Raw genomic sequence first — 14438 nt, 5'->3', positions numbered from 1 at the left:
ATAATAAATTCTGACTTCCACTTTAAGGCTTTTGTGAGGATTAAATGAGATACATACGTAAAGCACGTAAGTTGGTACGCTGTCATTATTTAATATTGATAGCTATGCTCATCAATTGTTTCAGAATTAATAAACAGGCTCAAGGTGTCAGCATTCACTAATAGCAGATTCAAGAGTAGACTCTAAGTCTGTGAATTCTAAATGAGTTATTTTTCTCTAGTACCTTACAGATTTGCTTCAGTGCTTTTCAAACAAGGATATGCAGTGGTCAACTAGGATAAAAGAAGCCACAGGATAATTACAGTGTGGTTTCTTTGATTATCAGTTTTTCACAAAGATTAAGTGCGACAGGAGGATGAATAATTTAACTGTTAAGAACTTTACACATCATTTTTATATTAAGCCAAATGTAGATATAATGGGTAATAGGTTGCAAAACACACTTAATTTTTACGGTAAAAATAACAGACTTCAGAGAAAATCTGCATTTGCTGACAGCAAAGACTATGACCTCCATTTTAAATATTTTAATTTTCTTAGTCATTTTTTAAAAACTGTAGGCCAAGTGCCACGACTCATGCCTATATATCTAGCACTTTGGGAGGCCAAAGTGGGAGTATCGCTTTAGGCAGGAGTTCGAGACTAGCCTGGACAATACAGTGAAATCCCATCCCTACAAATAAAAACTAATAATAAATGTCAATTTTGAATAATACATAACTGAACATAGCCTGTAAGTTGGAAGCATTTTAATGAATCTTTTAACTTTTAAACAATGTAAAGGTATTAAATTCTACATGTATTCTACTCACCTCTCTGACATTTATTTTCATGTTTTACAGCAAAATTACCTGCATGTTGACTCTTTCAATCACACAAGAAAGGACATGCAAAACGTGCATCTTTGTGTCACATTCTGTAACTTGCTGTAGTAACTGAAAAAGTAGTGTGAACATGGTTTCCAAATACTGCAGGTAAAAAAAAAAAAAAAGGTTCAAAATAGAAACATATATATAGATAGATAGATGGAATAAGAAATAAATCATGTCAAAGCAATAAAGTAGAAAGCCAAAACTGTAGCATTACCTAAACAACTTTAAATTGTTCAAGCTGCCAATATGTAAGATCGTGATTTTTTTCTTTATTGCTGCTAAATGTGTCCATTTCAGAATTTAATTCATTCACAAACTGAATAATGTTTAGAGGAAGACTGTCTAAACTGTGTGTGTTTAAATTTCATACTGTTAACTAAATCACTAATGGCGCATTGTCACTGTTCTTCAATGCACACCTGCTGCCAATCACGAAATGTTTTGGTTTGGAATACCTACTCATTAAAGCAAAAACAACATCAATTATTGAACTTATGTGCCAGCTATGTGGCCCTTCATATATGCTGTATGGAGATACACATTTTTATAGATATATACTTGTTAGCGTAAGAATGACAGAGTATTTCTTATTAGGAAATAGAAAAATATCTTGTGTCTGGCTATGAATAGACACAGGAAATTATGAAAATTATGTTAGAAACTGACAAATCACAGATACTTACATAAAATAAATATTTGTTCTTTCAGATAATTGGTTCATTTTTATATAAATTTCTGAAACACATTTGCTTCATCTAAAAATATCCAGTGATTATTAAAGAAAAATCACTACTCTAAAAATTTCCCCATCTATGACCCTCACAAGAAGACAGATATTTTATCATGTAACTTTCCTCTCACCTAGTCCTCTTAAGAACAAACACTACCACCACAATCTTAATGACATATTTAACAAGTTCTTACTGAGTACCAATTATGTGAAAATGCCTTGTTAGGTACTAGGGGTTGAGTAAAGAGTAAAAAGAGTAAGACTTGATATTCTGTTCATGCAGCAATAAATTGCAATCTAGTGTAGGATACAGACACATATGCACAAATAATACAGGGAAATAACATAAGGAGTAAAAGTAATAAACACATTAAATAAAAACATTAGATGTTTTAAAATCATGAGAAAAGAAAAAATTTGGCAATCAACTCCAAAACATATGACAAAATAGCTAAATAAAAATAAATGGAATAAATGTGACCTGTTACCAACAAAAGTTACCAGAATAGTCACAAGTGAAAGTTATACCCTCCCAAATAATCCAATATAGTACATTTTACAACTCAGCTTTAATAAGCAACAAATGTATGTAATATATAACAAATACATATAATTTCAGCTATAAAATAGCACTCAATATTCAAAGACATAAGCAGAAATTGCTTTTTAAAAAAAGCAATCTGGAAATGAATATTCTTACCGGTAGAAATTGATCTGTTCTAAATTCAAAATCATCAACAGGTAAAGAGCAGTTAAGGAATACTGAGAACATATGAGTTTATTAGGATACAATATCTAAAACAAATACAATAAAACAATCAAACACTACATTTTAAACTATCTCATAAACTAATTTCACAAAATATGTACAATTTAAAAGTGTTAAAATTCTTCACAATGACGTATTTTTAAATTTTTTAAAGGATATTTAACTTCAAAGTTGTAGCTGTTTCAATACGGACCTAAAAGAAAGTATATCGTAAGTTTTTAATTATTCTAGCATGACTAAAAATCATTACTATCAAACAAAAAATTTTATTCCAAACCACTTTCTTTGTTCTTTTTATTAGTATTAAAGTCACAGAGTATATAAATATCTAGAAATAAAAGGACAGTCCCCTTAGTTTGCAACAAGAGATAAAAAGAAAGGATAAAGCAGTATTTATTCCTACTCTTCTCAGTTTCCCATAATTTGCCTAAGAAGCCTTTAATCTAGTGGGTGCTGCCATGGAGAAAAATTATTTGCCATAAGGTATGTGGAGAGCATGAGACTGAGGGAAAATAGCATGCATGTGATGCCCAAGGAAAACAGAAGGTTAAGAGGCAGGAAAACAGGGTGGGCTTGAGCAAGCAGGAAGATGTGTAAATCAGTAGTGCAGGAGACAAGGAAGAAGAGGGGGAGAAAAAAAGAACATGGATTCCCATCTGTAACCTTGATTACAGTAAATCCTTATATAACAACAACAACAAAAAAAAAAGTATCCTAATTTTCTAAATCCCAAAGTTTACAATATAGAAAGGTTTATACAAGCTCCTGACCTCCCAAATCATATTTTTCTATGTTTATCAGCATGTTGCATGGCCAAATCATATCATTAGAACATAATCTCATTCTGTCTAGTTTTACCTCTGAATTATTCAGCTAAATTGGCATAGGCTAACATACAGTTTCCACACAAAGTAACATGAACTCAAGCCATGACTAAATTCTATATTCTACTCTGTAAAATAATATATCTAAAACATTTATTTCCCGGCTAAGAGTCATTACTTTCTTAGATGGTATACTTTCCACACCTATAATAGCAACTGATTTTTTTAATTGCCATTTTTCATAAAGAAAGACTCTTTTTTCAGAAAGAAAGAGTTTTAAACATTTTACACAAGTTTATGAGGTCTTGAGATGCTGATTAGGCATTTGTGCCACATGTTAAGTCCTCTACTGCCAAATCCACAGATTCTAAGAGCCTACAGTACAGACGTTTTTCACCCGCCTTTTCCTTTTATTCATTGTCTCTAAAGACAACGTGAACATTTCCAGATTTGTAACTGGATTTCACAAATTTGCTGATTATGTAATACATGCAAAGCACTGTGGCAAGTGTTCTACTACAAAATGGCCTCATGAGAAGAGAGCATATTCATGTATTTGATAAAAAATATTCAATGAGTAACTATTATTAGGCACTGTGTTAGCTGTAGAAAAAGCTGAGTAAGACAAACCTAGTCTTTTCCCTCATAGAGCTTACAATGAGGGAAGAGGGACCAATATTAAATAATTGCTAATAAAAATGGCTAACTTGAAAAGGTCTCCTTGAGGACATGAACTATGTCTAATCATCTTTTAATTGCCAGCATTTAGTACACAACAAGTGCTCAACAAGCATTGTATTAATAATTTAATTCACAGACACCAGGACAGAAAAGCCCTTCAAAAAAGAAACAAGAAACGAACTGTCAGCACTCTAACCCTCAATTCTCTCCTGACTTTCCTCTCCAAAAGGACCATTTATTCTAAAGATGCACTCAACTCCTAACCATAAACTCTATGCAAGCCAGTATATAAAACAAAAGCCACTTGAAAGAAACCAGATGTATCTTCCTTGCTAACAAAGGGAAGTCAGTGTCCTATTACACGCAGAGAAAAAGGTGAAATGAGTTGAGATGACCTGCCTGCATTCCAGTTTAACTGTAAGAACAGAAAGCCAGATCATAAGGGAAAAAAAACACAGACTTTCTAAGAAAGTTGAGGAGCATTTAAAATGATACGACAAATAACAATAAAAACAAAATCCATTCTTCCTGAGCTTTAAAAGAAACAGGCGGTACTTACCACAAACCAATAGAATGAATTTGGCAGCAACTCATAAGTGATGGAGGAGAAAAATCAAAACCCAAATTTATAGAATGAAGAGTTGGGGAGTGTGCTGAAAGACTGGTAGAAGAGTCTAACACATTCCCAGGATACCAGTTGTTCAAGAAATACTTCCATAAATAAATGCAGAAAACGAAACATAAAACCTCCCTTAGCAAGACTCTAAACATGATTTTTCATAGAATAAATCCAGACCTTCTGAAGGTGAGTGAAACCTTAAGTATTCAGAACTGGATCCAGACCACAAACTCAGCCTGACAGTCTACCCCTACCTCCAGATAAAACCTCAGGAAATTCCTTAAAAAATAACAGGCTAATTCTATACTAGGAGAACAAGTGCCATTAAGATATCAGAAACATTGGAAGGATCCCCAAAGCACGAGAGCAACAGAGACATGAACAGCAAGAAACATAGGTCAACACTAGCTCGAGAGAATACTGCTACAAAGGTGAGCATAACCAGACAGTTCCGTGCAGATGTCACTATGAATGTGCCTTGGGATAATTAGGTGGACTCGGACTACCCTAATGCCTGATCACTTCTACATCCTGGCCACAGCAGTGAAGGCAGTCTACAGACTAAAGCAGTGAGCACGGTGCTAGGGCCAGAAAGAAATGGCAGTGTCTCCAGGTCTTAAGACCACCAAAAAAATATAAATAAGGTAGATATGAAATAATAATCTGAGAAATAAAAATGACTTCATAATTTAATTGTTTAAAAAGCCATCCTCATTCTTAGATTCTCTCCTATCCCTGTCTCCTAAGCCATTGAATAAACATTTTCTAAGACTTGATTCCAGGCCAGGCATAAGAGATACTAATATGAATAATATTGTCCTATATTATCCTATACATTCCTACTACTACTATTACTACATATAACTAGGTACTTTTTCTTTTCTCTATTCTGCAATAAAATCAAGATCACTCAAATAAACAATCTGATATATATATTATTTCTTCTGAAATACATATATGTTTCTTAAAAAACAAAAAAAACACCTTCAATTTATTCATCTCCTTTTAAGAAAATAATTCTAATGCTCATTTTCATAGGTAGTGGATACCAGACATATTAATTACAAACCCAAAACTGACTGCAGGAAACTGACTAGACTAAGGTTTCTTTTCTTACTGGTTTTAGATTTGCCTAGTATTTTCATGTCTCAAGCACAGATTATTTTATATCTCCTTTGAAAATTACATTCAGTGAATATAATGGAACTCAGAATTCATTCTGGCATCTTTCAAAACACCAACTAGACAGTTTAAAACCTTTAGTAGTGTTTTTGAGATACAAAGGATAGGCAAATAGAAAAAATAAAAACCGTTAAGACAGAAAAATTGACAAAACTTGAAAGATCCATAAAAGGCATAAGAGTGGAAAGATGGGAGAATTTCCATGCACCTTGCAATATCTCTCCCAGATCCCAGCTCTACCTCCCACAGTACACACAGGGTTTGCTAGTCTTGTCCATGCCACTGAAAGTCCTTTATTAAACTCCACTAAGTAACTTCCCATTTTTAAAAATTTACTACAATCATGCAACACATGATGATGTTTCAGTCAACAACAGACAATACATAACAACAGTAGTCTCATAAGATTACTATGAAGCTGAAAAATTCCTATTGCATAGCAGCATCATAGCCCTTGTAATGTTGTAATGTTTTAGTGCATCACATCACTCAGGTGTCTGTGACGATGCTGGTATAAACAAAACTATTACACTGCCACTAGTATAAAAGTATAGCACATTAGAATTATGTACCGTCCATAATACTTGATAATAAACAACTATGTTGCTGGTTTATGTATTTACTATACTTTTTATCATTATTTTAGAATGTACTCTTTACTAATCCCAAAAAAAAAAAAAAAAAAGGCAACTGTAAAATAGCCTCGGATAAGTCCTTTAGGAGGTATTCCAGAAGAAGGCATTGTTATCATAGGAGATGACAACCCCATGTGTGTTACTGCCTCTGAAGACCTTTCAGTGGGACAAGATGTAAAGGTGGAAGACAGCAATGCTGCTGATCCCGACCCTATGTAGCCCCAGGCTGTGTGTCTTTGGGTCTAAGTTTTAACAAAAATTTTCAAAAGTAAAAAAAATAAAAACAGAAAAAAAGCTTATGCAATAAGGATATAAAGAAATAAATTTTTTTACACATCTGAATAATGCGTTTATGTTTTGTTATAAAAAGAGTCAAAAAGATTTAAAAACTTTAAAACTCTATAAAGTAAAAAAGGTACAGTAAGCCATGATAAATTTATAAAGAAAAAAATTTTTTACAAAGTTAGTGTAGCCTAAGTGTACAGTAATGTCCTAGGCTTTCGTATTCATTCACCGCTAACTCACTAACTCACCGAGTTACCATTTTTTATCTTTATTTATTTACACACACACACACACACACACACACATATATTTTTACAAATTGGCACCCTGAGATAAGCATTTTTTATCTTTTCTACCATATTTTTACTGTACCTTTTCTGTTTACATATGTTTAGACACAAAAATACTTACTACTGTGTTATAACTGCCTACAGTATTCAGTACAGTAACATGCTATACAGATTTGTAGCCTAGGAGCAACAGGCCATATCGTATAGCCTATGTGTGTAGTAGGCTATATCATCCAGGTTGGTGTAAGTATACTCCATCATGTTTGCACGACAAGGAAATCACCTAAGGACACATTTCTCAGAAACTATCCCTGTCGTTAAGTGATGCATGACTGTATTTCTATACTGACAGTCAACCTGCCCACGAAGATGGCCATTTGTTGCTTCACAGACAACCACACACACCCTCAAACTATAGACCTTCTGGTCACACCAAAGTTTAAATCTTATATAGGCTCTTACAAAAGTGAAAGATTATACTAATGTTAATTTTCTAGTAGCTTACTTCATGTTTTATTGAAGGTTGTAAAACTTTTTTAAAACTTATTTCAAATTTCTGAAATTTGAAGATATAATTAGTACAGAACCCTTAAAACCTAAAGAAGGCTAGTATATAAACAAAGTATTCTGGTTACAGAATCATCTGTAGCCCTGGGAAAAGAAGGTTCCTCTCCCCTAAAATTTAGTAATTCTAGTTTACAACATGGAAATAGTGTTCTCAAACCGGAAACTTGCCATAGGCACTGAATCTGCTATAATATGAGGGGGCAACCCACAGCTGTATGTAAACTTGGAATATGACAGAGACAGCCTTAGAAACCACTAAGAAAATTATGTATTATTCAATAAATCATTGTAGCATTGTTATCCTTATAAAAAATAAAACACGGAAGCTTACTTCACATCATGTTCAAAAATAAATTCCAGATAGAATGAAGAACCAAAGATGAATAAAAGAATTCTTAAAATAGAAACAAAAAGTATTAAAAAATTTAATCTGACTGTATTAAATTAAAAACCTCTGCTTAACAAATTCAAAAGAATGAGACAGGAAAGATGTAGAGGGATCCAAACTGAATTTGTAGTGTTTGATGTCTTAAATATTTGAAATATATATGTGGAAAAATCTTAAAATAAAAATGTGGAAAACTGGGTGATGAGCACAAAAGTGCTTGTTATGTCAGTCTCTGCATTTTTCTCTTTCCTTGACAAAATTCTTAACTTTTAAAGAGTTAAAAATTAAAAACTATTTCTACTCTGTGATAGCCAGTCTCCTTATAACAACAAAAGGAAACCACGTGGACAACTGCAGTTGCTCGATATGAAATCTATCCCAACTCCCTAACAGCAGCACCCAAGCAAGAGAATGCAGACTCTGAAAGTCAGAGAGGATTCAGACTCATCCAGATCTACATGCTTAAGACAGAGTGGAAACAGTGTAGCAACTGAAGGAAGCAACTTCTCCAGTTAGTATAGGACTCCATAAATATAATATCAAAGGCCACTGGGAAGAGTATGTATGTCTCTCTACCTCTGATAGCTATGGGACAGTTTAACATTACTGTTTGATCTAGGGAAATAAAATGCAAATAGTGGTTTATTTGTAATACTTCTAACTTTTCCTCAGTGTTTACCAATTTACTTAGCATGATATACACATGTATACACTATGTGTATATACATGTGGTCTACAAATAAAAATGCATGTTTATACATATATATACACATACATGTCAAATCTGTGTATACACTGTTGTATGTATGTTTATGTATGTAAAAAGTATCTTCCTACATTTCATTAGCCAGGATTTCTCAAAGGTTGAAATTAAAACAGTATAACACATATTATTGATTTTAAATATACTTTTTAAAAAGGCCAAAGTCTGCAACATTAACTTGGTACCTTACTAAACACTGTCTTCTTAAAAATTTATTACAAAATACCGGTGACATGATAAAACAAACGCAAAAAATGTCAGTATGAGATCTAGCCACCAAAAGATGTAAAGGAAAAGGGCAAAAGCTGAACCAAAAATGGCATTTTTTCAAAGTGTATTACATAGATATTAATGTATTAGTCATCTTGAATAGTCACAATGCAATTGTACATTTTTAAGGTTCTCACCATTCCTATAGTAAAGAGGCCTATTTGAATATTCAGCCCAGAGTTTTCCAAACTTATCTGGCCATGAAACGCTTTCTCTCCAATAACACTTGTTGATACCTGATAGAAATAATGTTCTGCTTTTAAAAGCCTAGGCAAAATAACTCATTTTTCTCTTCTTCTCTAATAGACTTATTATAAAAAGAGCATAAGACTCAAGAAATTTCTCTATTTCCCAAAGAAAACCTAACTGAAATTTAATCCTTTCGTAATACATTGATAAATCTTTAATATCCTCTCTGGTAACTCTGACAGAAGAGTAAATAATATTTCCTACTAGGAAAATAAAAAATTTAAATCTTATGTTTTATTCTAAAGCTATAACAGAAGTAAATTAATCTCAGAAAACAGTGATTTTAGAAGCAGCGAGGTTATATTAATGAATTTCTAAAAACTTAAAAATAGTAAAATAAAACTGTGTTCCCTTGTGACTTCCCATGCTTATTTTAATACTATTTAATAATTATAGAATGATATTTAAAATAAATTCTCAATTATGTACACAAAGTAGATAATATTTAAGCAGAAAATTCAAAGATCAGTCCTATTTGCCTTTGGAATGTACCATGTTTCTACAACAAATTTACCTTTCTAATTATATTTTTACTTCGGTGAACACTACAAGTAGTTTATTTATTATGGCATATGTAAAAAAAGAGAAAAGTGTAGTCCACGTGTTTGCTGAAAAGCAGGGAAATCAGATGGGTTCAAACTACAAAAAAAATCAGATGGGTTCAAACTACTGAGAAATGAGATGAGATCTTAGCACAATTCAGTGAAGGAGGTGGATGGCAGGGATCACTTAATTTTACCTACAACAGTTTGCAAGTCAGGAAAAGACAACTGGATTCATGTTTTAAAACACTATGCTAGAGTCAAAGTTAAGTCCAAGAAAAAGAAAGTGCATTTTAAGTCACTAACATATTCACTCAGTCATATAATAAAGCACCAGTAGGGGGCGAAAAAAAAAGACGAAAACAATTCTATACATTTTTATAATTTTAAACTTCTTAAAATCATAGGCCTATAAATAATTGACTTATATAATAAAGCAGCAAACCTACTGTTTTGAAGGGGGGAAAAGCAACAAAGAAGTCACTATCAAATTTTCAGTAACACAAAATAAAGAATATTATGTGAACACCAAAAATAAAGTAAAATTCCTAAAAGAAACAATAATTCCAAAGACTTAAAATAATTTTTAAAAATGAGGCACAAATAATCAAAGGGGTGAAACAGATTATGATGCTATCTCAATGACAAAGTCTATCCTGAATAAGAAAATAAATATGTAATATTAAGAGATCTTAAAAAAAACTGCTTTTTTTTCTTACTAAGAAATTATAAGTCATTTGGACTAGTAGAGTTTAATTTTTTTTCAATGGCTAGTAATAGGGAGGGCAAACAATTATCAAACGACTTTCTACCCTCAAATCAAACTGCTCACCAAGGAATAACTACTGCAGTAAAAGGCCATAAACATTCTAAATAAAAATATAAACTGCTTGTGAACTTGAAGTTTAGCATAGATTAAACTTTAAAAATAACTCTTTTAAGACATTAAGGAGCATACCACTAAATCTTGATCTTGAAGCAAGTTACAGATTGCCTCATATAGCATGGGTCTTAAGTCAGACTTGAATTTCACAGAAATCCACTGACCAATGAGCCAAATCACCCTGCGTCGCAGTGGCTTATACCTAAGATAAGAAAAAATCATGAAATTAGAATGTTAAATATTTTAAGAGGTCTATTTCATTACTTAAATCTAAAATATAGTAAGAAATGCAATCTGCATTTTTTTATAAAGACCTTAAAAGCTTCTTCTAAATATACCATGGTATGAAATACTAACAATAAAGATCCAATCTAAATAAATGATTCCTTAAACAGGTATGTTGTAACCTTGATTCTTTCGCATTAAAGAATTGTAACATAGATAGGTACCTAAAAACCAAGTCCACTTTTGTTTCTCCAGGAACTCAAAATAGTGCTCATGTTCCAAATCCTAAAGCTGGGAAAGTCCCAAAAACTTAATAATAAAGAAGCTCCTGTATTCACTTTCCTACTCCAATTTTGTTAATACCATAAGATTTTCAGAACAAATTTAAAAATTCATATAAATTTATTGATTTCAGCTAAGCTCTCTGATTTTGTAAGAGGTACCCAATTACAGAATGTGACTCAGATTACAAAAATAATGACTTATATTTTAAAAGTTGTAAAACATTTGCAGTAACATGTAAATAAATTTCTTTCTCTGTGATCATCTTTGCTAAAGGAAATGAAGACTCTTTAGGCAAGGAGAAAAATCATTAAGTTCAAAACATTTGTGTCCAAGTATTCTACTTACGAAGTATCTTGATATTATATAAATTTTAGGCCAGACGTGTAATCCTAGCACTTTAGGAGGCTGAGGTGGGGGGGAACGTTTGAGGACAGGAGTTGGAGAACAGCCTGAGCAACACAGCAAGACCCTAACTTCACAGAAAATTTTTTAAAAACAATTTAACCAGGTGTGGTGGTATGTGCCTGTAGTCCTAGCTACTTGGCTAAGGCAAAAGGATCACTTGAGCCCAGGAGTTTGAGGTTGCAGTGAGCTATGATCATGCCACTATGCTCCAGCCTGGGTGACAGAGAGACCTTGTCTTGGGGTGGAGAGCAATGATTTCAGTGGTAAGATGATAAATATTAATTTCTGGGTATAAATGGAACAAGCTAATAAATACACCATGTTTTTTCAGAAAACTATAACCTCAGAAGACGGCTGATCAAGCACATTAAAAAAATTGCTCATTAAAGTTATAAAACAATGTAACTATTTTCTATCCCCCAAAAGTTTATAACACATCTAAAAGAATTAAAAAATGCAAAGCAGTATACTAGGGTTTCAGAAAAGAAAGAGAAGAGCGGGCAGAGAGACGGAATTTAAACAGGCTTTTAAGGTAAACAGTATTTGGGTAAAAAAGTGAAAACAATGCCATTTCCAGGGGTAAGAACTGTAAAAACCAAGTCACAGTGGCAGAAGTAACAAGACTTTTGTAGAGTGAAGTAAAGGAACCACAGAACCTTCAATTTCTGGATTGAGAACTTGAGGATTACATTTGACTCTCTGTTCCAGATAAAAGAGAATAAAGCTCAGAAAGGTCAAATTCCAAGGTCATAGGCACTTCCAAGCAGAGTTAAAATTAGAGGTCTGTTTGTTCCTCAAAGTGTGGTGCCTGGACTAGCGGCACCATTCATTATTCTGGGAGTAAGATAGGGATACGTGATTTGACCCAAACCTACTAAATCAGAACCTAAATTTTAACAAGATTACCGGTGATTCATATGCACATTAAAATTTGAGAAGCACTAGACTAGACCAGCTCTGTCCAGTAGAAATATAATGCAAGCCAAATATGTAATTTTAAATTCCTTAGTACTCACACTAAAATACGTAAAAAGAAACAGGTGAGATTTTAATAAAACTTTTCTTTGAATATATCCAAGATATTATCATTTCAACTTGTAATCAATACATATTTTACATGGCTTCAGCTTTTCAATTTAAATTAAAGTTGAAAAGTCAATTCTTCAATTGCACTAAGCACATTTCAAGTGCTCAATAGCCATATATAGGGAGCTTTCATAACAGACAATGAAGGTCTTAAACTAAATAGCCTCTGGGTTTAAGGACAATTAAACTGCACATTTGTCTGAAATGAAAAGCTTTCTCTCCATCAAAGGCTCACTAGCTCCCTAGAGCAGAGGTAGAGTCTATTTATTCACTACTGGCTCTATAGAACATTGCAAATCCCAAGTGTTGAAAATATTTCTTTAGTGAATAACTAAAGAGATAGATAGCTACTTCCTGGTTAAAATAACTTTTAAAGCATCTCCAGGTATACAGTTCTGTGGCTCTAAATGTTTATAATATGAATCTGTACTACTGAATTAGGCATCTCAGTAAGAACCTAAAGTATATTCAAATGCTTTTTGCCATCTCATATGGGTAGGGAACCTATGGCCTTCTCATTTCAAGATTTTTCATTTTTAAGCACCAAAGGAGGCAAGAAAAGCTTCATCTTTCTCTGCTATACACCTTTTATTGAAAAGATTTGTTCTGTGAAATTTGGATTCGGTCCAAAGGCCACATTCAAGGGCCCAGAAGGCCACATGTGCCCCACGGCTGCAGGTTCCCCTCCCCTTGATTCCAAGACAGTCACCTTTCATCGATGTTACTTTGGTTAGGCTACTTCTGACACTGGGCATAGCCCCTGCTAAGTATCCAATTGTCTTCTTTTTGTGTATAGTTTCTTTCTAAACTCACAGACCTCCATCTTCCCTCATCTTTGCGTAAAGTCCTACTTCCTTTCTCCTGCAAAATATCTTTTATGAAGTCAAATACTTCCTAGATGTCACAATTCACATTTGAAATAAAGTAATGTAATAGTTTTGTTTATATTTCAGTTATAAAATTCACAAGTCTTACTCCTTTCTATACTAGACATTACCTACTAAGTCATAGTACAATTTTTTTAAAATTATAAGCAATTTTAATGCCTTCTTCAATTCATCAGAAAATCAGTAAGGTAAAATAAGTGTAAAATAAACATAAAATTTTATACTTGCCTATTGTGAATGACTTGTAATTCTGGAAGAAGTTGGTTTTTAAACCACTGATCAAAATCAACGCTGTCAAACAGTTCATAAGCAGCTAATCCAACAGCATTATACACTAAGAAAAAAATTAAAGATTTCAGATACTGGGTCATAATATATGTAAGAAACAAAACCAAAGGGACTACATTGAAACACTAAGTTACTTCATTTCATGTTTTTCCTAAATACTCCTTAGTACTCTCAAACAGAAAATAAAATTTATTCTGAAATATTTAAGTCAAATTATTAAAATTATAAAATAACATCTGCTTCTAAGCGGATGCAGTATTTTATAATCTGGTTCCTGCTTATCTCTAGTCTCATCTCTCACCATAACCCCTTAACCTCTATGTTCTAGTTAAACCAAAATAGTCATTATTCAAACTCTAAGTGTGCTTACTTTTCTTACTTTCAAGTCTTTGAATATACTATTCCATCCCCTGGAACTCTCTTCCCACCCAACAGCTCTCCCCTCCCCTCACACAGCTAACTTCTACTTATCCTTGTGTCCTCACATTACACTTCTTTATAAGTCTTTCCCTAGGCACACCAACTAAGTTTAAGTTTAACATACCAGCATCTTTAATTAATAGTGCATTCATATCTTCCACATTTGTGGGCCCTAAAAAATAAGTATCAGTAAAAATAAATAAAACCAGTTTTTTAAAAAATATATTTCATTTAAATACAATTATTAGTTCCCCAATTCAGTTAAGTACATGCTTCATTATATTAAATATGCA

The 14438-nt window shown here is 32.8% G+C and overlaps 1 protein-coding gene across 2 annotated transcripts in view; it reads right to left on the bottom strand.

Annotated features, from left to right (window-relative positions):
* IPO11 (importin 11) overlaps positions 1-14438 on the bottom strand; it is a 172434-nt gene that overhangs the window by 99842 nt on the left and 58154 nt on the right. For both annotated transcript variants that reach the window (XM_069492182.1, XM_069492183.1), the window contains 6 exons: positions 14270-14317; positions 13666-13771; positions 10625-10751; positions 2531-2564; positions 2303-2343; positions 852-968 (listed from right to left, as the gene is read on the bottom strand). In XM_069492182.1, coding sequence (XP_069348283.1) covers positions 852-968; positions 2303-2343; positions 2531-2564; positions 10625-10751; positions 13666-13771; positions 14270-14317 — 473 coding nt within the window. The remainder of the gene's footprint in view (positions 1-851; positions 969-2302; positions 2344-2530; positions 2565-10624; positions 10752-13665; positions 13772-14269; positions 14318-14438) is intronic.

Source organism: Eulemur rufifrons, chromosome 17 (assembly GCF_041146395.1).
Source record: "Eulemur rufifrons isolate Redbay chromosome 17, OSU_ERuf_1, whole genome shotgun sequence".
Classification (NCBI taxonomy): Eukaryota; Metazoa; Chordata; class Mammalia; order Primates; family Lemuridae; genus Eulemur; species Eulemur rufifrons.
The sequence above is the reverse complement of the archived record's forward strand: the minus strand, read 5'-3'. Positions and strand labels throughout refer to the sequence as shown.